General features: G+C 45.5%; 2 protein-coding genes across 2 annotated transcripts; one reads left to right on the top strand and one right to left on the bottom strand.

Moving 5' to 3' along the window:
- Positions 1-520: 520 nt before the first annotated feature.
- wwc1 (WW and C2 domain containing 1) lies at positions 521-19,803 on the bottom strand. Its single transcript, XM_057054395.1, is given in 25 exon segments — positions 521-697; positions 763-897; positions 1,387-4,923; positions 5,026-5,144; positions 5,232-5,462; positions 5,871-5,963; positions 6,037-6,207; positions 6,299-6,470; positions 6,558-6,601; positions 6,789-6,929; positions 7,330-7,522; positions 7,711-7,881; positions 8,023-8,140; positions 8,421-9,009; positions 9,011-9,098; positions 9,470-9,559; positions 10,840-11,085; positions 11,160-11,230; positions 11,316-11,462; positions 12,061-12,190; positions 14,036-14,115; positions 14,229-14,305; positions 14,445-14,648; positions 14,982-15,091; positions 18,843-19,803. Coding segments are annotated over 23 exon segments (3,471 nt in total). The 5' UTR covers positions 18,962-19,803; the 3' UTR covers positions 521-697; positions 763-897; positions 1,387-4,856.
- Positions 19,804-20,793: 990 nt separating this feature from the next.
- arl10 (ADP-ribosylation factor-like 10) lies at positions 20,794-26,629 on the top strand. The gene is made up of 4 exons (XM_057054409.1): positions 20,794-21,091; positions 22,609-22,792; positions 24,284-24,459; positions 25,102-26,629. Exons 1-4 carry the CDS (start codon positions 20,954-20,956, stop codon positions 25,273-25,275), a joined length of 672 nt encoding a protein of 223 aa, XP_056910389.1. The 5' UTR covers positions 20,794-20,953; the 3' UTR covers positions 25,276-26,629.
- Positions 26,630-27,876: the final 1,247 nt, after the last annotated feature.

Raw genomic sequence — 27,876 nt, 5'->3', positions numbered from 1 at the left:
GGCAGGGAGAAGCGTTCTTCTTCGTGGATGGAAAGCTATTAAGCATTCACAGCGCCCCCACTCAGCAAAGTGTGGTATTACATCATTCAAATTACCTCGGATAATAAAAATAATGAAACGTCAGAAAACGAGCTCTAATAGCGGAAATATATATTTCTTTTTAGCAGTATCCCCGTGCCCCGTGTTTATTTTACAACAGGTTATCGGAAACATTTTGTTTCAAGAGAAACTAAGTAGACAACTATAAATGCAAGTGGTTTTATTGCTCATAGGTCCGAGGCAATTGCATTAACTTAAAATTTGGTTTAAAATATGACTTTTTCAGATGTAACAAGGTAAATTAAATTAAATGTAATTTTACATTTCTCTCAATATTTTATTTAATGAAAACCATGTATAACGTTGTGGAGAAAAATAAGTTGCTGTGAATTTAAGACACTAAACTAAATATTGTCTGTATTTGAAATAAACATGCTGTACAATAGTAATGCAACAAAATCATCACAAAAGAGCATCAAAATAGAAGACATCTGTTTAATTTCTGTAACTGAAAAAATACTTTTTGGTCATTTTCTGGTGACACAATTACAACTGTGGTTGATAGACAGTTGGGGAAGAGTCGTCCTGAGGGACAAATGTCCTGGAGCTGTTAGTTGACCACAGAGTCACCACATCGAGTTTGCTCCCTGTGCAGCGCCTGAGGATTCACAGATTGTCAGACATGAAGAAATCACGTGTTTTACCCTGAAGGGCGTCACTCACCCTGGTCAGAATGTTAACGCGATACTTCAGCCTGGAACATTCCTCCATCACTTCCTCCAAACGTACAGAGGAACTCGGGTTCTGAGAGTTTTTTAAGGCCTCGATCTCTGCGGAAACAGTCTGGATCTTCAGCTCCTGAAAACAAGACAATCTCATACATTAAAAAACAACACAAAGACAAATATTCTAAAGAAATGAAGAAACATGATTGTCTTTGGGGTGGGGTTAAGAACCTGTGCCTAAAACTAACTGACTGTAACAAAATGTTTATTTTGTTGCAGCATAGAATTTTATTTCAAAATACAGAATTTCGCAATATACATAATTATAAAATCATGGTCAACTGGAAGGGGCGCAAAGGAAAAACGCTGACCGCACCCCTGATTTCCTGTGGATCAGAATGAAACTGAAAATCTATAATGAAACAATTATTAGAACTACACAAGAACCACCAAGACGAGGGAATTCACAAAAACTATATAGGCAAACTTATATGTTTTGTTTAAAAAAAAAAACAGGGTTTGTATTGCTTAACATCTGCTTAGTCGGATATTTCTATTTGTAAACAAAAACTTCAGAATCCAAGTTCGTTCGGTGCCAAATCTGTCTAGATCGGTGTTTTACCTGCTGCTGGAGCAGCTCGTTGTACTCTCTGATCAGGTCTCCCATCTTTGAAATCTTTTGGGGGGTTTGATGTTGCGTAGTTGACAACAAAATACAGCCAACTCCGGAGAGAAGTTCCACTTTTTACTGCGCTTCCGGCATTGGGACGAACGTCTTCTTCGTGTGCTGATCGTAAAACTATGGCAATGGACGCACAGCGCCCCATTAGGTATCAGACGGAACTACACGTGTTCGAATAACTTGGAATGATCAAAAATGAAGCATTATTGAAATAGAAAACTATAATAAGACAATTAAACATATCTTCTTGACATGTAATCAGCCAATATGCACATGCATGCCATGTAATTTCTGATTGCGTGTTTCTATAATAGCGGGATAGCTAGCTATAGTGACGCTTAAAAAATAAAAATAGGTCTTTCAGAATAAAAAAGAAACACTTGTGTTGCTCATAATTATGAGGAAAAGACATCATTTTTAAGAAATGTGGTCCAAAAACTATGTTTGGCACGTTTAAGATGACAAAATCAAGATGAGCAAAAAAAAAACAAATTTTCTTTTTTGCTGCAACAAAAAACTTCCACAAATCATCAAAATAGAAGAAATTTTTTTATTTGTGAAACTACAAAACATATCGTTTGGTTCTTTTCTGTGCTGGTGAAATATTTACAACTCTGGTAGACAGTACAGTGTCTGAGAATAAAATTCACAGCTTTTCAGAACTCGTGATCAGAAGAAAATAAAAGAATCAGGAAAAAAAAAAAAAAGCAACACCCAAATCACAAAGTGCAATAAATATACGCTGTAATGCTCCTCGCAGTCATCACCAGTCGTAACACAAACAGCATATCATCAGGAAACAATAAAATGAGAGATGAGAATTACTCCTGATGAGTCAGAATGATTTGACTGACAGCATTTTAGGTTCTTAAGTTCATTCATGCAAATGTTTGTTGCGAATGATTTTAGAGGTCTGAACAAACATCACCGGTACGTTTTAAATCCCTCTTTATTCCAGCCACAAATGCTGATTTTTCCTACATCCCAGCTCTTCTCAGATGAGGCTAACTTCAGATTTTCCGCTACATTTAACACCACCCCTCCATCTGACCGTGGTTTTCCTTATATTTTGGATTTGTGGCAGCGGAACTTTTTTCCAGACATAGCTGGACCAATTTTGTGAGAGAAATGTCCTAAAGTCAAGATTCTGCCATCACAAAAGAAGAAAACATATGAACTAGAACTATGAAAATGAGCTGGAAATGGCACTAGATATTTATTTAAAATAGAATTATCATATTAACAGGAATCCAGACTCTTGGGAACATTTCTGTAGTTGTACTTGTGGGCACCTATCAAAATAAAAGCACTGATTCTCGAGTGCCCCCTGGTGGCGTTCCACAGTACCATAGGTGAACGTCTCGATGGTGGTAAATTTATTCTACAAAGATTTTGTTTTTAGTCTTATCTGAGATCGTATCTTAAAGAGGGTGGCAGCCTCAGTTTCTGTTGGTCAGGTCTTTGGTATCGATCGTGCGTTGGATTGATCAGACTGAGCAGAATCAAACATTTACTTCTCATTGGACTCGCAGCCTCCATAAAACCATCACTGTTCCATTGTAATAACTTCTATTGATATAATGTTGGATATTGCTTATTTTTAGTTAAGATAACAAGAAAAGAGGTTTGTTTCCATTTTATGGACTTTGGGGTGACAGGAAGTGGTCAAAATCAGCATCCTGTGTTTGTTTTAACACACAGGCATCAAAGGCAACACTTAAAACACAGTAATGATACAAGTCCAGCTCAACTGGCCGTTTCCAAACATTAAAACAGGGAAACATCCGGAATGAAAGTTGCGCTGCTGTGAGAAGGGTAACATGATAGAAAACATTAGTTTAACCTAGTGTTCCAGCAAGATGCCACACAAACATCGCTGTCACCTCTGACAGGCTGATAATTTATTCCAGTGCTGACTGGTTCATTTTCCAGAAACGATACAGAAAAACTGACTTCCGGTTTCTTCCGCACCTCACCAAAGTTAGTTCATACCACATGCTGCAACAATCAACACAAAAAGCTACAATGATCAAAGGTTCTTTAGACTGACGCGTTGAGTTCAGCCACTGAAGTACTGTTTCCATGGAAACAAAACCAGACATTGGGCATGACCCACCATAGATCAAAACATTAAAGTTTTATAAGGAATGTTTGTTTTGTAACAGATGATCTGAGTTCTTCTTTAGAGATGAAAAAAGGGATTTTTAGATTTTTGCTCGAGAGGAAAACCTACAGATGCTAACAACCTACATAAAGACATAAAACGCCAGTATAAAAACACTGATTGGTGCAGTTTGGAGCTCAGGAAGGCTCCATTTTGCTGGGACACCAAGGCAACATCCAGTTGAGGCCAGTTACACATCCAGAATTTCCAGTTTAAACCCATTAGAAACTATAAAAAAAAAAAAAAACTAAAAGGAGGAATTCAGCTCAAATGAAGAATTTGCCGTTATCAGGCAGGAAAAAAAGGTTGACGGGTGAGCAATTTGGTTGTTTCTTTTCCCAGCCAATCAAATCACAAGTTCAGTGCTGCTACATTCCTATTGGCCAGCATTTTGAGGCGTTGTAAAGGGGGCGGGGCTTAGGAGTTTTTCCAGTAATAAAATCAAGTTTCAGTCATCTTCACTTTTGTATGTTAACAATCTTTGTGTGTCTCTACAATCAGATCATTCCAGCATGATGCAAAAGTCGGCCAAGCCTACATCAACGCTGGTAGTTCTTAAACTTTTACCTCGAGTTTTTAAAGTGCAGACTATCTGATCAACTACCTGAGAGTCGGGGCTGTTTCTACGCTGGTAAAGAGGGTTTTTAGGTCAGAGTGGGACCCAGGGGTGAAGAGCTGAGAAATTTAGTGTGATTTTCTCCAGTTTTGCTGATGAAACCTGTGTAAATCTGTGCTGTCAATGTCGTACAAAATGAAACAAGCTTCATTTAGGCTGTTTTACATGTAAAGGGTCTAGAAAAATACATGAAGATTTGACTAAATATCCATCCGATTTCTTTGTAGCTTTACTTTAGTACCTTTCTGTACTGATATGTGCTGTCATATACATTTTAATACAAAAGTCTTTGTAGGCATGTGTGCAGCAGTTTGATTTTTGTGCTTGAGTGATTTTAAACACCTAAGAGCCTATAAACAGCCTGTTAGTAACAGAAACAAAGACAGTGGAAGAGAGAGAACTAATAAAAAAAAAGCTCTAGCAGTGCTATCGCTAACTGACAAACATAAACTATGCACGTTAGAAATGCCGAGCTCTTTAAAAGTTTGTTTCTTCATCTTCTTGCACTGTTTAGAGTGTTTTTTCCTACTAGACTTATTAAAATCATTTAAAATTCTTCACCAGTTATGTACTTCATTTGTGTGGGGCAGAGCAGGGTAAGACTGAGGGGGAACACTTTGAAATGCTTCTCTACACGTCGTCAGCCGGCAGGTTGGGGATGCTGGTCTTTGCTCGTGTGAAGAAGGCCATCTTCTCTCTGAAAACACACCAGCAGGAGGAACCAGGTGAGGTCTGGAGCAACACAATGCTATCAAACAAGCATTTAGAGGAACAATGCTGCTGAAGCCCCTTGTCTCACCTGAAGGTCTGGACCTCGGGGACCTCTTTGCGGCTCTGGCCTCTGATCTTGTGGACGTCCTTGGCTGCTGCCCTCAGCATCTTTTCCACACGCTTCTCCTGCAGCTGCTCCTCATGAGTCTGAGCAAGAAGTATTCAAATGTGATCCGATCCTAACCCGGCCGCCTCCGCGCTCTCATGTACTTACACCGCAGAAAATCCACTCACTTGTTTCTCAGCCTGCTTGAGGAGGAGCCGGAACCGTTCGTCTTCTCGGACCCAGGCTGGCAGCTCTCTCTGGCCCTGCTGCCTCGCCTTCTCCAACTGGGTCTTCAGCTCCCGCAGCACATGCAGCTCCTGGTCCAACCGGGCCTGCCGCGTCCGAGACACCTGTAGGTCAAGTTCCAGGTCCAAAGACGTCCGCAAGAGGCTGTCCAGACCCCTGACCGGCACAGGAGGCTAAAGGAGGGAGCCAGAAAATGTAACGATCAGACTTCAATGTCTGAATTTATGAACATTTATTGTGATCTTCAACCCATTTGATGGGCTAAATTACTGATGTTTGCTCGAGTGGAGCCCCAGCTGGGCGGAAGAGAAGGGGACAAATGGCACAGCTACATTAAACATTTAGACAGTTGTTAATTATTAAGAGTCTTTTCACTGCCTGGTTTAAAAATTGAAAACTGTCTCTCTGCAGTGAGGAGATGACAGATTCTCCGGACCGTCCAATTAGACAAAAGCAAGGAAATGAGAGCGGATATGAAGCAGATGCAGGTGGAGATCAGGCAGCAAAGCATGCTGGGATACAAACCATAAATATTCTGTATTCAGGAACAGAGAAGGTGTGTGCGTTGGGGCGGTCCCTACCTTCTTCATGCGCATGCTGCGCCTCTCTGAGGCATTTCTGACAAACGGAGACTTCTTGGAGAGAGTCGAGCTGTCGCTGTCACTGCGGTTTATCTGCAAAGACCGCGTTTTAAACCAAACTGTTGGTTCTGTAGTGCTGAGGTCAGCGTCAGCGAGCTTCTGTTACCCTGCAGATGTACTGGCTCTGAGGGCCGGGGGAGAACGTCTTGGAGCGGATGATGGTGTTTCCCCTCATGAACGGGTTCTGCTGGCGGACGTCCGGACGGCGCTCTTTGGGTCGAACTACCGAGCAGCGCTGCGACGGCAACGAGCTGACCATGCTCGTCTCCTTGTTGACCTGGAGAGAGAGAAGGTTGTAAAATAAGATGTGGACTCAAACCTAAAAAAAAAAAAAAGATTCTAAGAGGACCATAGAAGGTCAGAATAACCTTTTCTGTGATTGCTGCCAACGGAGACGCTTTGTTAACCTTCTCTTCATGCTTAGCCCCCCATTGGCTGCTTACAGGGTACAAATCTTCCCCTTCCTCTAAATCCCCCGCTTGCTCTTCCCGGGCTCCTTCATCATGATCAAAGACTTCAGATGGCAGTGGGTCGCCGTGCCTGCAGACCAGCAGCGTTGAACTCAACATTTTATAGACGTGGCAGACAATGGGAGGACATTTTAAAAAAGAGAAAGGCTTCACTGACCACTCACTGTCCTCAGTGGCTCCCACTCTGAAAATCTCAGCAATCTGAAGCACAACAGAAACACTCATTTCCAACATGGACTTATGCCTTCAGTAAAATTCCTCTTAGCCAATCGAGGATTATTGTTCTGTCAATCATAAATAATCTTTCAGTTTTGGGCCGTTGCATCTTTAGAGAGGCATGACTGCTCAGCCTGATTGGATCTCTGTCTCTCCTGAAGTGTGTCAGTACCGCGTCTGAGCCGTCAGATGCTCGTCTGTCTGTGTCCTTGTTGCTGATGTCGGGCATGTAGGCGTAGCTCAGCAGGTTGTACCATTTGGTGCGTCGCTCTTCAGAGCAGCTGATGTCTGCAAGGCTGATCTGGGCTCCAGTCTGGAGAGCAGGACGAAGAAAATGGATCTCAACTTTAACCGGTCAGCAGAAGCAACGATAAACCTCTAAATAAAGTAGCCAGAAAGGGCTTTTTAGGCTCATGTGTTAGTTTTATAACCTCAGAGGAGACTTTATAGTGGAGTAAAAATCTATCTGGTTAATGATTTAAGCTTTTCATTCCTTTAGAGATTACGGTAACAAACATCCAGCACTCACTTAAAAAAAAAACAAATCTACTTCTTCACACATAATTAATAACTAAATATTTTAAACAAATTCCACGAAAACACAGCTGTCGCATAGCAACAAGCAACAATAATAAAGTCAGAGCAGCGGCTCAAATTAACTTTGGACCCCGAGTATACCAGAGGTTAACCCCTGTCAAGCATTCACCACTAACCAGACATTCTTCGTGGCCCGACTTGCTGGTGTGGCAGACATCAACCCTCAGTGTCTTCTGCCGCAGTGCACTGTGGGAGATTTGCATGCCGAAGACCTCGTCGAATTCCACTACATCCTGAGGAGGAAACCCGCGTGTCCGGAACAAGCAGCGAGTGGCCTCAACACATGGCAGCACCACCACACGCACATACCTGTAGACAAGGAGACCGCTGCTGATAGGCTGGTGTCACAGGAGGCGTCGCATTCAAAATAGTGAGGAAGGAAAATGAGAGATAAGCAAGAAAATGGGAGGGAAAGAGAGGGGAAAGAACTGAGGGATACAGAGTGAGAAGATGTAGGGGTAGAGGAGAAAAAATGAGGGTGAGGAAACAGTAATTACAGCTTCTGGTCAGCCGGCAGGGAGAGGGCGCTGCAGTTGGACAGCTGCATAATGTAGATTGTGAAGCGTTGCTCTCTGGACTCGTGTCGAAAGCCGAGCTGCACCTGAGGACATCCTGTTGCTAAGCGCCCCTCATAGGGGCCCAAGAGGAGCTCTGCAGGGAGGCCCGGCCTGACGGAGATGCAAACACCTCATCATAATCAAACTTTTCCATACAAACGCATTACTTAGACGTCTGAATATTAACGTGTCGTTGCGAAACATCCAACCCAAATTTTAGGGGGGGAGGAAAAAAGAAAAAAAAGCTCCTACTTTCGCTCCGAAGGCTCATAAACACCACTGTCGCCGGCCACCGATTCGTCCGACACGGCTGAGGTCACGCCGACCTTCCTTGGTCCCGCTGCTGTCCCACGCAGCTGGGGGGCCGACTCTGAATCACAGAGCGAAAAATGAGCGTGGTCACACGTCAGTCAGTCTCTCTCTCTCTCACACACACACACACACGCACACACACACACACACACACACGCGCACACACACGACAGAGCGTATGTACTCTGATACCATCCTGATCTCCCTTCATTACTCAGGTTTCAACAAACAGTATTCAATTTCTTCTCATACTGAGGAGCAGAATGAGAACTTCTGATGTTCTGCTTCAGTTTAATTCAGATGAGGGAGACAATTAACAATGCCTCTCTTGTGTTTACCTTTGCCCTCCTCCCCAAGTGAGTTCTTGTGATTCTGCTTGTCTTCCAGGCCCATCTGGCCTCTGTGCTCATCCTGCAGCTGCTCCTTAGAGTCCAGACTCAGCTCCAGTTCTGCCAGCCTGCTGTGGAGCTCCAGGTCCAGGCCCAGGCCACTGGGTTCTGTCTGGCAAGTGAACGTCTCCCCAGACAGGAAACTAGTGTCTGTGACCAGTGGCGAGCAGGGAGGAGAAAGCGAGGAGAGCGACGAACGTGGAGATAAGGAGTTCATTGACTGAGGGGTCTCCGACAGTCTGAGCGCCTGGGTCCTGGATGACTCCATGCCTCCAGCTACTCCTCTGCTCCCCACAGCTGAGCACTCGGCGTCTCCTCCAGGTCGGACAGTTTTGTCCTCCAGCCTGGCCGCGTCCTTCCCCCCGCATCCCGCCACCACTTCGTGTTCATGTATAGTTGTGATGGAGCTGGGGGGGCGGTAAACTCCCGGACCACCCTCCTGCAGGAGACAGTCCAACTTGTTCTGGAAATCTGGGTCAGACAGGTCTGGCTGCTCCAGATAGAGGTCAGTGAAGCTGAGTGAGGAGGTGGATCCCAGGACTGGAGGTGGTGGCCAACGAGCCGCGGCTGGAAGTCAGAGAGCCTCGACTGCTGCCAGACGAGCAGGACAGAGTGCTGGCCGACAGGCTGCAGGAGACACGTGGAAGAAAGGAGTTGTAACATCTCTGAGGCTCCAAACTAAAAACTACAAAAGGGACCAGTTGGACCCACTACCACCAGTTAAATAAAGCTGACAGTAAGACCATTACTATGGAAATGTGAACTCCAGAACATGGCGGAATCCAAACTTTTATTCTGTGTTCTTACATCCTTAAAACCAGCTGTGGCCTCACAAGTTTCCTCAGTTTTGAAGAATTTCATCTTCCTCAAAAGATGACTGTACAAAGAGGCCAGCCGAGTCAGCGGAAAACAAGGAGAACGCGGTCTGCGGCTCATCTCCGAGCAACCCTCTCTGCCCAATTTCTTGAGGATGAGATCACCCGAAATAAGCGACCGACCTTTTGAGCTGAGTGTGCAGGGACGAGGCCAGCCGAACCGTCTCCTCCAGCTCTCTAACCAGTTTGTTCCTCTTGCAGTGAAGCCGCAGCCTGAAATGACATTTTAAGAAAGTTGTGTTGCCCTTTCTTGGATTTGAGTAAAGGTTACCGTTTTTACGGATTCTCCAGGCCAAATCGCAACTGCCATCCCAAAAAAAGAGGATGTGCAAGTGCTGAGGTGACACTGATGGTGTCTGTCTGTATCAGCTTGGTCAGGAGGAGACCAGCCCATTAACAGCAGTTACTGGGAACGATTGTGTGAATAGAAACAAGCCAAAGAGGGGGACAAGCCTTTGGTCACGTTACAGAAGGCTGATGATGTGTGTATTCAATCGTTTCCTGTCATCTCCACCACACAATGACAAAGTATGACTCCAGGGCCTGAATCATCCTCTTAACCAATCTGTAACCTGAAACATCCTCTGGAACTTCTCAGGAAGCGTTGGTTTAAAAGCAACTCTTTGAGTCTTATTCAAGCTGCAGGTCATTTAAGGGAGTGTTGATCGACTTTATATGTTTTTAAGGACTGTTTTGGGCCTCTGAGTGTCAAAGAAATCCTGATAGTTTCACACAACGACCAACATCATCCTGCATCCCAAAGATCTGACAACATTGCTGCAACAGAATAAACACTAGTGGATCTGATCTGATTTTAGCTAAATTTAGGAACTTGTCCATGCTATGTGTTGAGTACCAACACAGGCATTCTACTATCAAACTGAGGACATTTTTGGGAAGTGCGGACATTTTGGCTGTTTAAGACTTGTGATTAGGGTTTAGTTTAGCACCCGGTTCAGGGCAGAGGTTTAGGGTGGTTGGAATTACGGTAAGGGGCTGGAGAATGTGGTATGCCTGTTTTGGTGTGTGTGTGTGTGGTGTGTGTGTTAAGGTTGAGTTTTTTTGCTCTGCGCACTCAGGTTTCAAGAACACAAAGACAGACAGTTCAGGTTGAGTCTGAGCTGCACAGTGAACAACAGGAGTCCTGTTATGGAGGAGAGGGTCGGGGGGGGGGGTTGCGGTCTTTAATGAAAGCGGTTAAACACTGAAAGAAAATGCGACATATATAGGATGGAGCTAAAGATGTGATGTGTGTAAAGGTCTTCTCAGCAGACGCCAAGATGACGCTTGTGGTTTCACTCGTCTGTCATCACCTGTCGTGACCTTCACATGTGGAGACAAAGAGCTTCTGTCTCATGATCTGAATGAAGAAACCTCCTCAAACCGCCACCGAGGCATTCTCTTCATCATGTTTCCTTCCAGTTACGATTCTAGGTGGATTATTCTGGCTACAGACTTTTCATAGCATCACAGATTTGTGTTTGTTGTCCCACCTCTCCGTCAGTGCTTTGCTCTGGTTGTCTCTGGCAGCCTGCAGGTCTCTCTCCAAGCGTTTCTTCTCAGTCTCCAGCTTCTCAGCGTCGTTGGGCTCCAGCCGTTGGCGAGGGCTGACGTACTGCAGCTCCTTCAGCAGCTCCTCCTTCTCATTGATCAGGATGAGGCGGTCTCGCTCCGGATCCAGCAGGCCGGGCCACGCCTCGCTGTCCAGCTTGGCGATCTGTACTTCGATGTTGGCGATCCTGAGCACAAACGCGTAGCGGTGAGGTCATTCACACCGATCACAAATCACACACGTGAGTATTAAGCAAAACACCTTCTCTTGGCCTCCTCGTACTTCAGACTCAGACGGACTTTCTCGGCCAGTCGGTTGCTGCTGGTCATGAACTGAACACAAACGCAACATTAAAGTTCCGCTCTTGCAGCTCAGCAACTGAAATCTCTTACAGACAAACGCTCATCCTGGACTCACCTCAGCAGGGATGTCAGTCTGGGAGCCGGCGTCTGAGTAGAGGCGAGGAATGGACATCTCAGAGTTGGCCAGGGAGGGGCTGCTGCCCCACAGCTCCTGCTGAGAGCCCGAATCCAGCTGGAAACCATCCTTCAGCACGGCCAGTTTCTGGACAAATGAGAAACAGAGCAGCTGCAAATTACAGGAATAAAAAAACAACCTGGGGAGAGAATCTGGGGCAGCGCAAGATGGTCTGAATCTCTTTGGTTGGGCAGTAAAATGGGCTGAATTGGCAGCCAAGCTTGTGACATATATGTCATTATTATTTCTGTAACTGCAAGTCAGAAATCTCACATCTGAAAGTGATTCAGGTCCTCAGTCTGACACTAAAACCAGTCATCTGACTTGAGTGGATTTAGTCTTAGACTATTACAGTGAGCTTCTCCCCTCGCTTCTGTTTTGAAGTGATGAATAATTACTCCTCGTCACTGTGCATCTATTTAGCAGCAATCACAGCCTCACATGAGGAGGGACACTCTGGACGAGCTGTCACATGCAGATGGGCGGAGAGTCGACGGAGCTGATGTAATATGGAGCACAATCTCAGATCAGTCTGGGCTCAGTTTTACCCACAATTTAATTGAATTATTCTCTCCCTAAAGGAGGATGTGACAATGTGACGAGAAGAAAGATTAAAATAGACAAAACTCTACCAGCACACACTCAAAATCCATCCAAACAGAGGAGAAAAACGTGAATTTATTACCTGCATGAGTTCCTGTTTCTCCTTCTCACCAGAGCTGATGGCGTCTCGGATGGAGCGGACCTCAGAGAGGATGGCCTGTGCCTCCTGCAGCTTGTAGCCATACGGGCTGTTGGAGACCTTCTGGTCGATCCTGGAGATCAGAGCGGAGAGACCAGGAAAAAGGGCACTTTAGAAACAGTTCTGTTGTTTCCCCAACATGGAATTAAGATCAGACCTTCCATGAAGTAATTAACATTGTATTTTTATAATGTTTACACTGGGAACTGGTAGAGCTGGACAAACTTTACAACACTTATTTTAATATGATTAAAGCAGCGACTTGTTGAATATTATAATAAGCAGCGCGACAAAATGACAGCCTGATGACAAGGCGGGGATGGGATTCAAACCCACACATGAAGAGAACATCAGGCACAGGACACAAGCAGAAAGGACAAAATAGATTTTTCTCAAGCTATAACACATTTATAACACAGAAGACTTCTTGTTTTTGTGCAGCAGTGTGGACGCCATCATCACCCAGTCATGCATGCATTTCATTAACAGGTCCTGCCACATTCTTCAGCCAGTGAGGGGGGTTTCGCCTCAGACAGGGAGAAAACAAGGTACGGGGGGAATGAGGAAGTATGTATGTGTGTTACAGAGAGAGAGAGAGAGAGAGAGAGAGGTGTTTGTCTGTAATAGGCAGAGAGAACAAGTAATCCTGTCTAAGCCCTTCTCAAACATGCTAAGTGGAAACAATGTTATGAACCTTTTAAGTATGAAAAACAAACCCGTTTGAATGAATGTCTGCTCTCTTCATGAATGACCTCTGACTTCACCAACCTATATTTTGATGAGAAAATATAGGTTGGTGACGAGATCGGTCTTATTTTTTCCTTTTATTTTACAGGTCATTTTCTGAATTCTACTCTTTTTTCCGAGTCTAAATCCTAACTGAACAATTATAGTTAATGCTGTTGGCATTTGTTTAGTCAGGCTCTTATTTTGTTCCAATTCCCTTCACTACATATGAAAAAAAAATACCAGAATCTAAACAGCACAAACAAGCTCTTCTCACTTTTCAAAATAATTCAGAGGAGGGATTTTTTAATCTTCTCAGGAGCCGAGGGTTCAGCAGCATTCCAGCGTAAGCCTATTCGTATTCCAGCAAACAATGTTTGGTTGTTGAGTGCAGTCTGATGACTGTAACAGGAGAGGAAAGTCACGGAGGAATGCCGTCCAACCGCTCTGCCTCAGCTACTCTTTAATCCTCCTGACACTCTCACTGTGCTGCGTGAGGCAAGACAAACACGCTGGACATTCCTATCCAAGTTCACGGTGTCCCACCAGAGAGTTCCCATGTGTCTCGATACGAGACTTCCAACCGATGCCTTCGCTGGTCCATTTTTCTGTTTAACCTCACATTCTTCTGCTGCTCCATGGTGCATTTAATGACCCCAGGGAATGTGCGATAATCCCATTCCTGTGTCTGATATGATAAGTAACTTAACTAAGTGATAATTGCCGTTTAACTTCCACGCATTTCACCAACACGTTCAAAGCTCCTACGCGGGCTTGTTGACAGGGCAAATTCCAACGTAAGCAACAATTGAAAGAACGCAGGTGTCCTTCATCTTCACAATAAAACAATATTCCTGGGATGCCTGAGTGATGGTGTCACAGATAAGACTTATGACAGATAAGAGCCGTGCAGGGTTGGGGCTGCGAGGCCCTTTCAGAGGCCAACAAACCCGCCTGAACCAATTAACATCCAGCTTTTGTCTGCCCTGGGAATGTCAGGGATCAGGATTCCTTCTCTGGGATGAACATGCAAAAATTACGAAATTACAAACTATTTAGAGCATGAAGCTCGTGGATCCAACCCCTGAATAAACACTAAATAAACCTTTTGACGTGAAAGTTAGAGGAGGAACAAAGTGTCAGTTTGTTACAAGTGGAGGGAAAACTGCTTCACTGTCTAGATCAAACTCACTTTTTGAGGGTCTCGAATCCTTGTTCCTTGTACTGCAGCTCCTGCTTCATACAGGCCAGGTCCCGCTTTAACTTATTCACCTAAACAAAAGCAAGGATATGGTGAATGTACTGTGATAGCCCACGATGGGTGGTTGTTTTGGGAACGGGTCAGTCAAACTGTCCGTCTCTGTTGAAAGCCTGGACGGACTTACCCGACTTTTGGCCGTGGCTATTTCAGCTTTCAGGATGTCGGGGTCATACTTGCTGGATGAGGATGATCTGGAGTTCACTGTGGGACCACAACATCAAAAAGGAAGTGTCAAAGATCGTCTGCTACACCTTCTTCTGTGCTCTGTCTCATTGTACTTCTGATATAATCCCCGAGTCATGTTAAATCAGGCTCTAGCCAGTCTCTCCCTGGTACCCACAGCTGGTCTGAGATGTAGACTTGTCCCTCCAGGCATCGTTGAGCTGCCGGTACTCCTCCTGCGCCAGGCGGAGACGTTGCTCCTTCACCAGGTAGATTTCTCTCTGAGCGCTGAGGGCATCGTGGACCACAGACAGGTAGTCCCGCAGCATGCACTCCTGCTCCCGCTGCCACTGGGCGCGCGGGTCCTCCAGCTGGGTGCGCTCTGAGGGGGAAGATGGGAACCATGACATCCTGTGTCAGAGTCTCCGGTCACGTTTCAGGTAGCGACAATACAAAAGCCGAGCAAAGTTCAAGTAACACAGCTCAGATGCTTGGCAGGTGCAGTTTCTAGTTATTTAACCTTTTAATCCCAAATAATAGAATGTTTCTATATTTAAAACAAATTTCAAGTGCCTTATTTCGATTTCTGATGCAAAGAAAGAAGTCCAACCTGACGTGCAATCGTCATTGTGCCCTGGGACGCGTCACATGTCAAAGATCACTGTCTGGTTTTCAGGATTTGATACATTTAATGTATAATAACAATTAAACTCACTGGTGTTGTGGTCCACATAGTACGCTCCCACAGCAGGGTCGTACGCCTCCTCCCAGCCGACAGGAAGTTCATCTCCAATACAGTCGGCAAACGTCAGAGGCTTCGTCTGCCTGGAAAGAGTAACGGAGCACGATGATAATCAAGGAACAGGTCTTCAGCAGTGTCTGCGCAAAGTCTGTGTAAAATCAGCTTCAGCTGTTGACACAAAACAATGACCGGATAACAAACAGCTGCTGCTCAGGGCTCATTCAGATGATGGAATAATGACGGAGGACAACAACTTGGCATCGGTGTGATTTCAAGAGGAAATATTAAATAATAACTCCCATGTGTATAAAATCATCAATACATGACGCTTTTCTGGACGTCTGAGGAAAAAAGAAACCCCACAAAATCAGACCGTAAATCGTTGGTAAATATTGCAAACAGGTGCAAAGATTTGACCAACATGCAGCTTTTTACCCAGCTCGCCTCGTTTTGTCTCTTTTAGTTGGTGAGTGTGTGAGGAGGGGACCGGGGGGTGAGGGGGCTAGTCTGGTTGTTTCACTGAGTCCTCTATTCACCTCTGAAGGGAGAAAAGAAGAATGATAAGGGGAGCGGGGGGAGCCCATGTGCGCCGCCACAATAGGAGGAAACCGGCCCATAGCATTCCACAAGCAGTGCTGATGCATCCCTGGAGGTTTCTGGGGCAACTGTCTGTCTGGGAGAAAGTGGCGGACATGTTTTCAGCGTCCAGACTGCTGCAGGAGGGGAGACACAGGCCTTGACAGTGCTCGGAAACATGCTCTCCAAACACGCCTGATGTGAAGATGCAAAGACGCTGGGTCCTGGTTCTCCCCTCCGCTGGGTTTCGTGACTGAGCTGGGAAATAAACAGCGCGGCGATTCTGAAGCGGGTCCTTTTTCAGCTGGTGAATAATGAAAAGGGGCCCAAGAGAGAAGACCCCCTCAGCTCTGCTCTAAATTTAGCTCAGTAAGACCGGGATGCTGCTGCCAACCGATGAGCCGTCTGGTTGGCTGGCTCGGGAAAAACACATCCCATTATTCAATTCCGCCGGTCTCACCCACCATCCTCCCATCAGCAGATAGGGGGGAGCTAGGCTAACGTCTGCATTGATGAGGAGAGCCATAATCTGTGATTTACATACTGAAAAACAAGCTGTAAGAGCAAGTTTGTGAAAAGAAACCTCCAGTTGGAGAAACAGCAGTCAGCGTCACAGCTTAGGGAGGGGGGATGCAGTGACGAAGATCATCCTCACAGATAATAGCAACAGGTAGCAGACGTATGATTATTATTGGGTGGACAAACTGCTACTTCCAGATTCCACAATAAGGCCGATACTCAAGGTCAGAATGACACAACCAGAGCGTAAAGCTAACAAATGGATGGTTTATTGTCTCAATTTTCAACTCATGGGAGGATATTGAGGATGAATCACATGACGCGTGCCTCCATTTTGTCCGGGCAGGTTATGTAATCGAACCCCTGAGGAATGTGTACGTTGTCACCGTCACATGACACAAGAGCCTCACCTTTAAATGGTATGGTTACAAAACAATGGAGTGACATTGTGATGTCAGTAAGACGTTGGTTTCCTACATTCTATTCTATAAACCTGATGTAAAGCAGACCACAGCACACCAAGTACACCGAGGTAAACAGCCAGGACGGTGACGGCCTAATGCAAACTGGCAAAGCGTGCGGCGGAGTGCAAACACGCAGGGAGGCGGGCTGCACGCCTGAGCCGTGACTCACGGAGCGCTGTGTAAATTCCCAGAGAAGCTATGAGGCTTGCAACCACGTTTCCCAGCCGCTCGAGGTGCACGAGGCAGTTGAAGCCCTTATGATCGTCTGACGAAATAACAAGATGTTTGTGGTTCCCTGACGAGGCAAGACTGAAACAGCAGCGAGCGATTGTGCACGCTGGCCTCCGCAGCGGCGCCTTCATCAGACAGATCACATTCCTGACAGCACTGGACGCATCACGGCGAGGGCAGCTCAGACAGACTTGCACAGGCAGCAAAATGAGTTCAGTCGCTCCGGACGGATCACAGGAGCACAAAACATCCCCAGGTCACCTTTTAAAATGGCAGGAACTTTTTTAAAACTGTCCAAAAGAGAATTCAAACCAGAATAAATGTACTGTATCAGCTGGCATGTGAACACGGGCCTCCTCCTCCTTTAGGAGCCAGAATAAAGATGTTCCATCCTGTTTGTGCGCGTGGTGTTCTGGAGGTTTTGGCACCAGTGAGGGTTAAACTGGGCACACTGGTGAATCAAACCCTTCAGATCTGTGGTGAGCTGGGATCCACATCATAGAGTTAAAGCGTTGTTGGTTATGAATTAAAGGAAACTGTGTGTGGGTGTAAGTGAAGGCCCCTCTTCCAGAGCCAAGTCAACAGTTCGTGGGGCCTCAAGCTGCACTTTGACCCCGTGCACCTTGGCAAGTGGTGAAAGGGATTTCAGATGAATCAGGTTTGGGTCTGTGAGTCTGCCCGCTCCTCCAGCCGATTCAAGAATGTGTGCAGCTGCGACTTCAGACTGAAAACTATAACCTGCAATAAGCTTGATTAAAGGACCTGAATCTGCCCTTCAGCAGCTTAACTTCTGGTACCAAAGGTGAGGCTCTATACCAATGAGCTCCCAGTGAAGGCTCCCGCTATGTTCTGATGAGTGGAGCTAAGTAACAGGCATTTACCCACATTTAGCTCCTTCCCTTAAATGAGTTGACTGGAGATTAACTGGTATTAAACGGTGTCCTGTGATGGACCAGTGACCCGTCCTGTGTGTGTTAACCCAACGTTTCCTACTGCTTGACCAACCTGCCAACATGCAAAGCGGCGCCATTTCCTTATCTAACTGTGTGTAGCACCAAAGCCAGCGGCGCTACACGAGGTTACCAATGAACTGACCAAGAATGACTTCTGATCATCAGTGAAACCTCAACAGTCTTTGGGGGATGGGGGGGGGGGGGGTAATTTCATTGGAGGACATCAGATACCTGCTGCTAATGACAGTATTAGTGTAAAGTTCTTTAACAGTCAGCATCCGTGGACAGAAACCTGAGGAAATCAACCTAAATTACAGAGAAAAGAACATCACAACATGAAGAAAAGAAAACCTTTAAGCCTCCAGAATTCCAGACATAAGCCATTAAAGGGATTTAGTGTCAAAGTCCGAGGGGTCTTAAATAAGAGATGAAACTCTGCCCCCCCAGTGTTTATGTACTGTACAAACAAGCCTGTCAGACAGCAGAAGGCTATTTAAACACTCATCACTATGATAAATACCAACTAATATTGTGAAACAAATGATTAAAATGTGCCTCGATGAGACGTCTCATTATGGGATTTCAGCTGGGACCTGTCGATGCTGATCGCACCAGGAAAATTAGGATGTTCCCAATCAAACTGTAAAGTGTGAGATTAAAAATAAACCTGCTGTTGCCATGGCGTCGCTATAGTTTTTCTGAATTATTGCCGTACTCTTACAGATTTGGAATGTTCTGTGCCGTGTAAAAAAAAAAAGCATTAGGTTTTACTGTCAGCTGATACATTTGCATCCCAGCATCCATCCCTTCATATTTGAACGACATATTCATCTCCATGGCAACACACTGCAGCACCTTAGAGGCAGGAGGGTTTTGAAGTGGCAACACCTCGGGCAGGCGTCAGTCTCCCTCCATCACGTCTTACCTTTCCTAACACATCAGCAGTAAATAACTGGGTTCTTTGCTCTCCTTTCTCATCGTTCTCAACCACCTAAAAACCATTAACTCGGGGTCTCCGAAGGGGGACTCCTGCACGAGGTCAAAGGGTCACACAGCTTCTGCGAACACATGAGACGGAGACACGGTCCTACCTGTCTCTGGGGTCGATCCAGCTGGTGCACTGGTTAATGTGGTCAATGTAATAGACTTTTCCATCAAAGTCTCTGGCTTCCTCCCAACCCTCAGGTAGTGGCAACTCCTTCCTTGGCATGTCAGCCCAGTCTCCATGTAACCACCTGCGCTGTGATCAGAATCATACCGAAGGGAAGCTCTCCTCTCTCATCCTCACCATCAGCAGCGGCGGCAATAGTGCAAAAGAAGAGAATAACTCCCGAGTGATGCAGGCTGGATTAGGCCATAATAATAATCCACAATAATCCACAGATTAACTAGGAGTCTAAATTCAAAGGGGAGCTGCTGAGAGGGGATCTATCAGGAGACCAAATAGAGCCAGTTAGCCGCTAGATTTGAAGCAGTTCACCAAACTGTGGCTATTACAGGTTTCCCTACAAACGTATTGACGTGTTTTACAACTTTTCGCGGTCTGGTGAAAAGTTTAAGGCGTCTCGGTGACAAGTTTGGAAGTAAAGTGGGATTATCCACGGTCCGCGGAGCACAGGCGGTGTTCAGGGCAAGCCAGCGAGCAGCCTCACGTCGGAGTCCACAAACCCCAAAAGACTAAGCAGGAGGGCCGTAAAGGCAAAAGCATCGGTGTTTCACAGCATCGACCGAACAAACTGGCTGTAAAAAGCCTCTTCAAAATCTAAAAATGTACTCGGTTCTCCCTCCTGTCCACAGGCCACCATGTTTAGCAGCAGGAGCCGATGCTAACCTCCAGCCTCGGGGGTTAACGAAGTCTCAACACCGCCAGGAAAGGTGGAAAAAGACTTTATCCACAGGCGTTAAATTCCCGTAAATTCCCGGAAAACGTGTTTGTTAATGTGCCGGTTTTCCCTTAGAATACTGATAGGACGAAAGCGACGGCGGCGACGCTCCATACGCTTCCCCAGTGTCGATGACTTCGGCCAGTGAAGTTGTTGTCAGGACGGACTCTGACAGAGACTTCCGGGATGGGACTTCAAAATAAAAGCGCAATTGACTAACAATGTACGACTTCCGGTTATATAAAGTAGGTTTCACAAGAATATTCATCCGTGTTATTGTATGCATTTACATCATTTTATTGACAAAAATTGTGACCATACCGATACGTTTGTTTAGTCTTGTTTCGGTAATTTATAGATCATATTTGAGTAGACCGGCCATCCTTCAAGCTTTCTTTTTAAGAGCACAGTGACCTCTGTAGGTCAAAAATCTGAACTACAAAATACCTAATAATGTTATTATGATAAATGATAGGTGTGATAATGATTTTTATTTTACATACGCTACACGTATATTAAATTATCGGTTAAATGCCATGAGGTAAACATTAGCTGTCTAAAACAGTCTAAGACGATTTTGTAAAATGTATAAAACTACTCGAGTCAATGTGCTATTTAAAATTAGGTTTGAACCCACGCATATGCAGCAAATACACTACCAGGTGCCCACATTTGAAATGACTCTTCCAGTTTCAAAGTAGTAAATGATGGCAATTCAGACTTCAGTAGTTCCATTCAAACTGAAAACTGCAGACAGACCACTTTGTCTAGGTGTTACCAAGAACAGCAGATAGGTGTGTTATCATTATGATGCATATAGATCAATCCTCTCACTCACGTGTGAATACATAAACGTGTCATAAATTCAGCTGCTTTTTATGATGCATTCATGTACTATGGGAAAGATACCTACTGTCCTCTTGGCAGTATTAAAAATATTATCCGTGTTCAGTAAGCGGTAAAAGAAGAAAACGTTAAATTAAATAAGAAATCTATATACCCTTGTATATATTGTATATATAACAATCCATCTGTAGTGGTATGGATATTCTCCTACTTATTAACGCAAGCTAAATTAACCTTTGTTCGTAACTGTCAGGTAAGCGTTTTACGCGCTGTGACGTGGACATGGGCTATTTACGAGCATCAAGTGAACGTCTCTCGAAACAAAAACACGCGGAGACAGCTGGGTCACACGTGGTGCGATCGAGAGGCAGAAGGCGAAGAAGGAAGCGGCCGTCACTCTCATCCGTAGCCTCCAAGAAGCACCAGTCCACGGTTCTTTGGTTCGGGCGCCGAGCACTGCTCTCCCCACATTTATGGTTCTCCTCCGGCACATCTCCGTCGCCCTGACCGCCGCCGTGGCTGCTCTGGGCTCCGCGCTCTTCATCGCCCTCAACTTCTTCTATAAGCGGAGAATATGGTCACCGCAGGCGGAATACTGCACCATCAAAGAGGTAAGACGGAGCAGACGTCAACAAATAATAGAATGAATGGGTCTTTATAGGGGCTGTTTGAATAAAAGTTACTTCCGCTGTTTTGTTACTTATGCGTCGAATGTATGGTTATTGCTAGTTTATTATCATTACATCTAAATTTATAGAATCAATGAGACGCATGTTTGATTTCACTTCCACAATAATGGGAGATGATAATAATGATGATAATACAAAGGATTAATCCTGGATTTCTCTAAGAGGTGACAGGTGCTCTCTGAGTTTGCTCCAGATAAACAAAGCATGAAAACAGAACTTTCCTCTCCAGGTTTATCTCTGACTCTGAGGAAGGGAGAACTGTTCTAAGCTGATCTAAGCATCTCAGGGTGCTTCTGGAAGCAGCAGATCTGAGCTGGTTCTCAAGCCCTTTTGAAATTTAGATGAGTTCTGAATCAGCTGCACCTCTCTGAGGTTTTCTACAGACCCGTGGGCACATTTTTAATGTTGATTTAATATTCAACTCAAGGGCAAGTTTTTTTTTCTAAACCCTACTGAAATGCAAGTTCTTCAGTCTTTGATGGGACATTAAGGTGATAGTGAATGGACTTTTGGTCCTTTTCTACCACTCTTCTACCCACCCCATATCTGCTTTTTTATCGAGCGACGGTTTAGCTCCTTCAAGCCGCCCCCCCAGTGACGGATCACTTTGTCCTCCACCCGGTCTCTAGTGGATTTGGAGTGGTGCAGTGAGCCAAGTAACAGCTTAATCTGCCCTTTCATTTTTCCTAAGGAAAGTTTGATTTGATGTCTTTGTAATGGTAAAAAAAAAAAAAAAGGAGGGGGGGGGGGTGTCCGGTTCCAGATAACTTTGTTGAGCTGATGTATAATTTTGGATTCAACTTTTAAAGGATGGAAAAGCTGGACTCTGCTGGACAGAGTTGGCATGGACCTTTTATCGTAGATGTTTAGAGTCTCGCAGATCTTCGGCTGCTGCGTAGAGCTTTCAATAAAGCACATTTGCATGTCTTTAATCTCGTTTCCTAGATACCATCAGTGGCGGGCGGTAATAAGCTTATCCCGTTTCATCTGGCTCAGCCCGTCTTTAGTGGATAAAATTGTGGGCAGCTAGCTGCAGACCAGACTTAAATGTTTTCATCCTAGGAGCCCAAGACTCCCAACACTCCACCTTCAGCTCTCCAGAGCCACAAAGGCTGTGATAAAAGATAGAGAAAAGCAGAAAAAGTGGATATTTACCCTCTATTTGTGCGAATGCAACAGCGACAGGTGGAGACATTCAAACCCACAACTTCTAAAAGTGAATTATATCTGCCATTTAGCACCCCAGGCTAGTTAACGCACTTGTCTTTCCACCCATCCATTGTGCTGGAGTGCTGTTGAGCACCGCGTGAGGAGGACCTCGGCAGCGTCAGCAGAGCGCCGCCCAGGCTCTTCTCCTGGAGTACAACCTGCGGATCCACCAGTGTTTGTCCAGCAGGTCCAATGCAGCATGTGTTCAGCGTTTATCTGTGTCACCACAGGAGGAGGAGGACCGTGGGAAGCGGCAGGTCCTGGTCCTCGGCCTGGACGGAGCCGGCAAGAGCAGCATGCTGCAGGGTTTGAACGCCGGCGAGTCGGCAGCTAAGAGAGGACGCTGCCGACCCACCCGTGGCTTCAACTTCATGAGCCTCAACGTCCCGGCCTGTCAGCTGGACTTCCTGGAGAGTAAGGCTGCTGTGCTCACACTAAACACACTTTATCCACCATCCGAGTCCAGAGTTGGGTTCCTCTCCCAACTCTGGCAGAAGGACTTTCAGAACATCCGTGCTTGTCAGCGCATTTTGTCTTCAAGACATTGACGCAGAGCCATGGCGACAGTTCCCGTCAGGAGCAGCCTAACACACAGGGCCTGACGGGGGCACTTTACATAGAGAGTCAGATCCATCAGAGTTAGTTCTGAGCAGTGAGACGTTTTAAGTGCAACGTGTTCCGTTAGCGTTCAGCTGGATTTAAATAACCTTTTCTGCCCTCAGGCTCTATCCCGCCCGCTTTTAAAGAGCTGCTGTTTGTGCCATTATTTATGCATTCTTGTGGATATCAGTCTCTGGCATCAGCAAATGTGATCGCTGCAGTAGCTAAAATAGCTTTAAATTTAGCGCTGCGACAAACGGTGATCAACATTTTTGCACTTTTTTATAATGGACGGGGGGGGGTCTGGTCTGCAGTTTGTGCCTGTTCAGCTCACCAATGCTGGACTTAACATGAATTACTTAAAATTTGTTGAATATAAAAGCTTGAACAGGCTGTGATGAGTCATTGGATAACTCGAATTAGAAGCATATGAATAAAATAGTTGTCTAAAAGGCGTCACAGGTTGCTCATTCATGCCATTTGTCATTCAGGGGTGTATGTATGTATGCGTGTGTGTGTGTGTGTGGTGTGTGTGTGTGTGAGTGAGAGTGAGAGAGAGGGAGGGAGCTTCCTGCTGAGCCCCTCGGGTGTCAGATCCACCATCTGCACCTCATCAGGTAAGCAGGTACTTACCGCCGCCACATCATGTCAGCCGAAGACGCATCACTGCCTTGTTGCCTAGCAACCACCTCCGTCAGGTCCACAAATAATGAATTCTCGCTGCGCTGAAGTCAGACGCGTTGATGACCTGAAGCGTAACGCTCCGGTGCACGTGCAACAACCGGACGCCGCTGGTGATCATCAATAATGTGTCGCGTTCGCAGGCACAAGGTTAGAAATGAATCCAAAGGATTTCTCCGGGCAGCAGAGTTAGCCTGTCCTTTCCAGAATAAACGAGTTTGGTCACTCTGCTTCACATCTGCGGCCGAGTTGTTCCAGACAGGAACATCAACAGCTGCGAAGAACCGATTTTCATCCTTTAACCATCAGAGCAAGGTGCGTTGAGGCCTCCAGATTCTAATCAGCAGTCACACAAAAGCATGGTTTCTAACTGTCTACCCGCATTTTTCCGCATCATTCAGGAAATGATCTCGCGTAACGGCTCGTGCCCAGAAAGTTACAAACTCTTGATTTACAACATTTCCGAAACAATACTGTATGTCAGTAGCGCAACAGCTGAAAACACGATGGATCCATCAGGACTGTATGTGAAGATGAGTCGTCACCCTTCAAATGTGGGGTTCCACAGGGCTCCGTACTGGGACTTGTTTTCATGTGTTGTTATTCTTTAATCCTTTCTTGTAGTTGGTGGAGGGGAGGACCTGCGGCCATACTGGTCGGACTACCTAAAAAGGACACACATCTTGGTGTACGTGGTGGACTCCTCAGACCGGAGCCGCTTGCCATTGGCTAAAGCCGAGCTGCACCGTCTGCTGAGGGTGGAGCCTCAGCTGCCCGTGGTGGTCCTGGGAAACAAGCAGGTAAACGCGAGAATGCGAAAAAAGCTGTTTAAAACCTAATATTTTTCATGGACTCCCTTCCAAAATGTAATCAAATGTGAATAATCCAGCGATGAAGACTGTGAAATGTAAATATTTCCAAACAGGATTTAGAACAATTCTTCAATACATGTCAGATAATAAAAATGAGCATCCAGTAGGCGGAGCCGAGTTTGAATGGCGCCAGTGATAGCAGCTCTCACCCACCACTGCTTTGTTCTCCGCTCCGGCGTTCGCTGTGTGATCAGCACGTTCCCAGCAGAATGCGCGTGTTGGGAACAACGTGACAGCGCAAAGAAAGAAAAGAGGCGGACGGCTCTGGATGCTACTAGCCGGAGCTGAAACAATCGTGTGGGAGGTTGAGAATCCACTCCTGTCAAAGCACGATATCTGCTTAATGCTAGCAAACTGTGCTGCACAGATACGTTCTAGAACTCTCTTTAGTTGGAAAATGTGGTTCCAAGGTGTTGGCATGAACTCTATCCTTCTTGGTAGCTTAGTTGGCTAATTACTTTAGTCATGTAAGCTGTTACTAAGCTCTGCCCTCAGCTCCATGGAGCTCTGTAATTATGGTCACTGGAACAGCGAGATGATTGAGGTTAACAGGTCGTGCACTCCTCGCAGGATAAGTCCGACGCCTTGGGGATGTCAGAGCTGCAGGAAGCCTTGTCCCTAGGCTCCCTCGCTGACGACAGGAAACTGTTTCTATTGGCAGCCCAGCTGGGTTCCGATGGATCCGCTAGAAACTCCCACCAGGGCCTGGACACCTTCCAGGATCTACTGCTCCAACTCATCTGATCCCACGGCTGTGGGGGGGCTCAAAGGAAGAGTTCTTCCATAGGTTCCTCCCTTTTTTAAAAGACCATCTCGTTTCAAGCAGAAGTGGAGGAGATGAAGAGGAACGCAGGAAGGAGTGCAGAGGACGTGACAGGATTCTGAGTCAGGAAGGTCTCGCTGCCTCCTCGTTTTGCTCTTCAGTCCCACTTAGCGACGTCACCTCGGCTCATTTTAGAAAAGGCAGCTTCTCGTGTTTTGGCTCATCTTACGTCACACGTGTCTTCTCATCTCGCTCCCTGTGGATGAGGAGGAGGACGGAACAATGCATGAAGCTCATCTGTGGACTCTGACTCAGGCAGTTCGCCTCCTGTCAATGACTCAGACTTTGGACCAACTGTAGGTTCACTGGTTTCAGCTTCTGTGGATTACGTTTGGTGGGAGGAGCCAGCAGAGCCAAACAGGTCGTATTCAAAGGTTTGAGGGAGTGTGAGGGAACTGAAACAGATCTTTGGAAGAAACGGCACCGTCTTTTGTCTGTGATAATATAGAAAGGTTTATGTTTTTCAAAAGGTTTATTCTATATTAAACAGGCATCAACGTTGAGAGCAGAATGAAGCTGAGGGCTCATTTCTCAGCTAAATGCTTCCACTATAGGAAATCCTCATACTTTAAAAAATAACTCTTCTGTAATAGACTAGGGCCAACCGTGGAGCTACCTGTGTCACAGGTCACCTCACCTACGTATCTCAAACTGCAGTGTTCATGTTTATGTTGTATAACTTTAAATTAACTTTTTTGAAAAAGGACAGTGTTCTAAGCACATTTTTGGCATGTGAATCTCTTGAATCGATGTTCTCAGTTCTTCTCGGTCAAGCTCGTGGACGATGCTGATGGGAAATGTTTTGCTTCAACAACTGCATCAACCGCATCTGCAATGTTCGCTCTCGACGCACAATCTTTAAAGAATGTCCCTTGCCTTCGTTGTAAATCTTTGGACAGTGGCCCTATTTAGTGGACCGTTGTGTAGGCTGTTTGTTTTTTAATAACTGTGATATGCAAAAGGAAAAAAAATGATGCCCTCTTGCATGCCTTAACTAATTCTTTTTTAAGCTTCTAATTTTGTGCCAACCACAGTTTGGATCAATGTGGTTTGGATTACAGGCTTCTCATTGATGCCATTTCGCTACCCAAAACATAGCAAAACAGGGCTAACTTAAATGTGAGCTTGGCTCTGAAGAATTATCGCCCTCTATTTCACTGTTTTTAATTTTTTTGCTGTATCTGTCGCTGTCATTTAAAGAATGTTAGCTAGCTTTTGGAGAGTTGTAACATTGTGCAATTGTTGGGTGCATTGCAATAATAATTGACCACATGATGTTGTGTGAATCTTTTAAAGAGCCTAAATGTGTTTGTTTCTTCGTGCCCACTGAGCACATGGGAGCAAAAACATCAATCCAGTGTCTGCGTGACCTTGAATAGTTGGGCAAAGTTCCACCACCAGTCTGTGTGGAACACAATATCAGGATTTTTTACCTCAGGTTAACGTGACTCATTCTGTATTTTTGTTAAACTCAATCCAGATCATTGTTCCCCAAATCCTCGTTAACGTGGCAAAAAAAGTTGTTGTAAAGAAAATGTGTTCTTTTACGGAGGAAATATTAACCTCCTTACGTTTCTTTGGCAAGGCAACAACACTCCTTAAGGGCTAACGAAGACATGAAAGTCATGTCTTTATGCTGGCTGAGGGAGCAAATGTAAAGTAGGACGTGGATGTTTGAATGAAGCAGGTCAATGATTGACGCCAATAACAAAGGTCAGAGCTGCAGATGTGGGTCAGACTATTGTTACAGTCACAGCAGATAATCTGGGAGAAGAGTGAAGATAAGAGGAGAGCAAGGAAGGAAACGGCCGCACGTGCTGCTTTTCCTGCCGAGCTTAATCTTTAGTCACATAAACCAGAACCCTCTGCTGGGAGACGACTGGTTCCCGGTATGATGGCCAATCACGGCCAAGTACACAAGTCCTTATCCAAGTTCTAAAGCAGGCATGTCAAACTCAGTCCCCGAGGGCCACGATCCTGCCAGGTTTTCTATCCCACTGAATGCATTTCCAGCCTGGTAGGACAGAAAACCCGGCGTTTGACACGTGTTCTAAAGGGACTCCTGCTATGCACGAGGCCTGATAACAGAAGTTATTGAAAAATCTCAGCTATGTTTTTGTTCCGTTATCATATTATGGGATGAATCAGGAATTCCAGTGTGAGGGTCAGGTTAAATCCTGGTGAGTTAACCTATTAAACCAGATTTGACTGGCGACACCATCAAGTGTTGTTAGCGTTACAAGTTCGCACAAATAACAGGATGTGGCGTGCTCTTTTTCATGAAGACACTTGTGCCTGTTTACGCCACAGATCCTCACAGCATGAAGGGAAAAGAACTGTGGCTAGAACATTTATTTGTCACACCATTTTCTCTGAACTTTTTGTCGCGTCCAACTGCGGTGACATAAACAGCGTCATGAGATAACAGAACAGCCAGCAACTGTCCAAATGTCCTTATAATGTTAGAGAAACCTGTAACCTATGATACCACATTTGGATGGAGAGACTAGAACAACTGAAAG

The sequence above is a fragment of the Takifugu flavidus genome, chromosome 14 (assembly GCF_003711565.1).
Source record: "Takifugu flavidus isolate HTHZ2018 chromosome 14, ASM371156v2, whole genome shotgun sequence".
Taxonomy (NCBI): domain Eukaryota; kingdom Metazoa; phylum Chordata; class Actinopteri; order Tetraodontiformes; family Tetraodontidae; genus Takifugu; species Takifugu flavidus.
The sequence above is the reverse complement of the archived record's forward strand: the minus strand, read 5'-3'. Positions and strand labels throughout refer to the sequence as shown.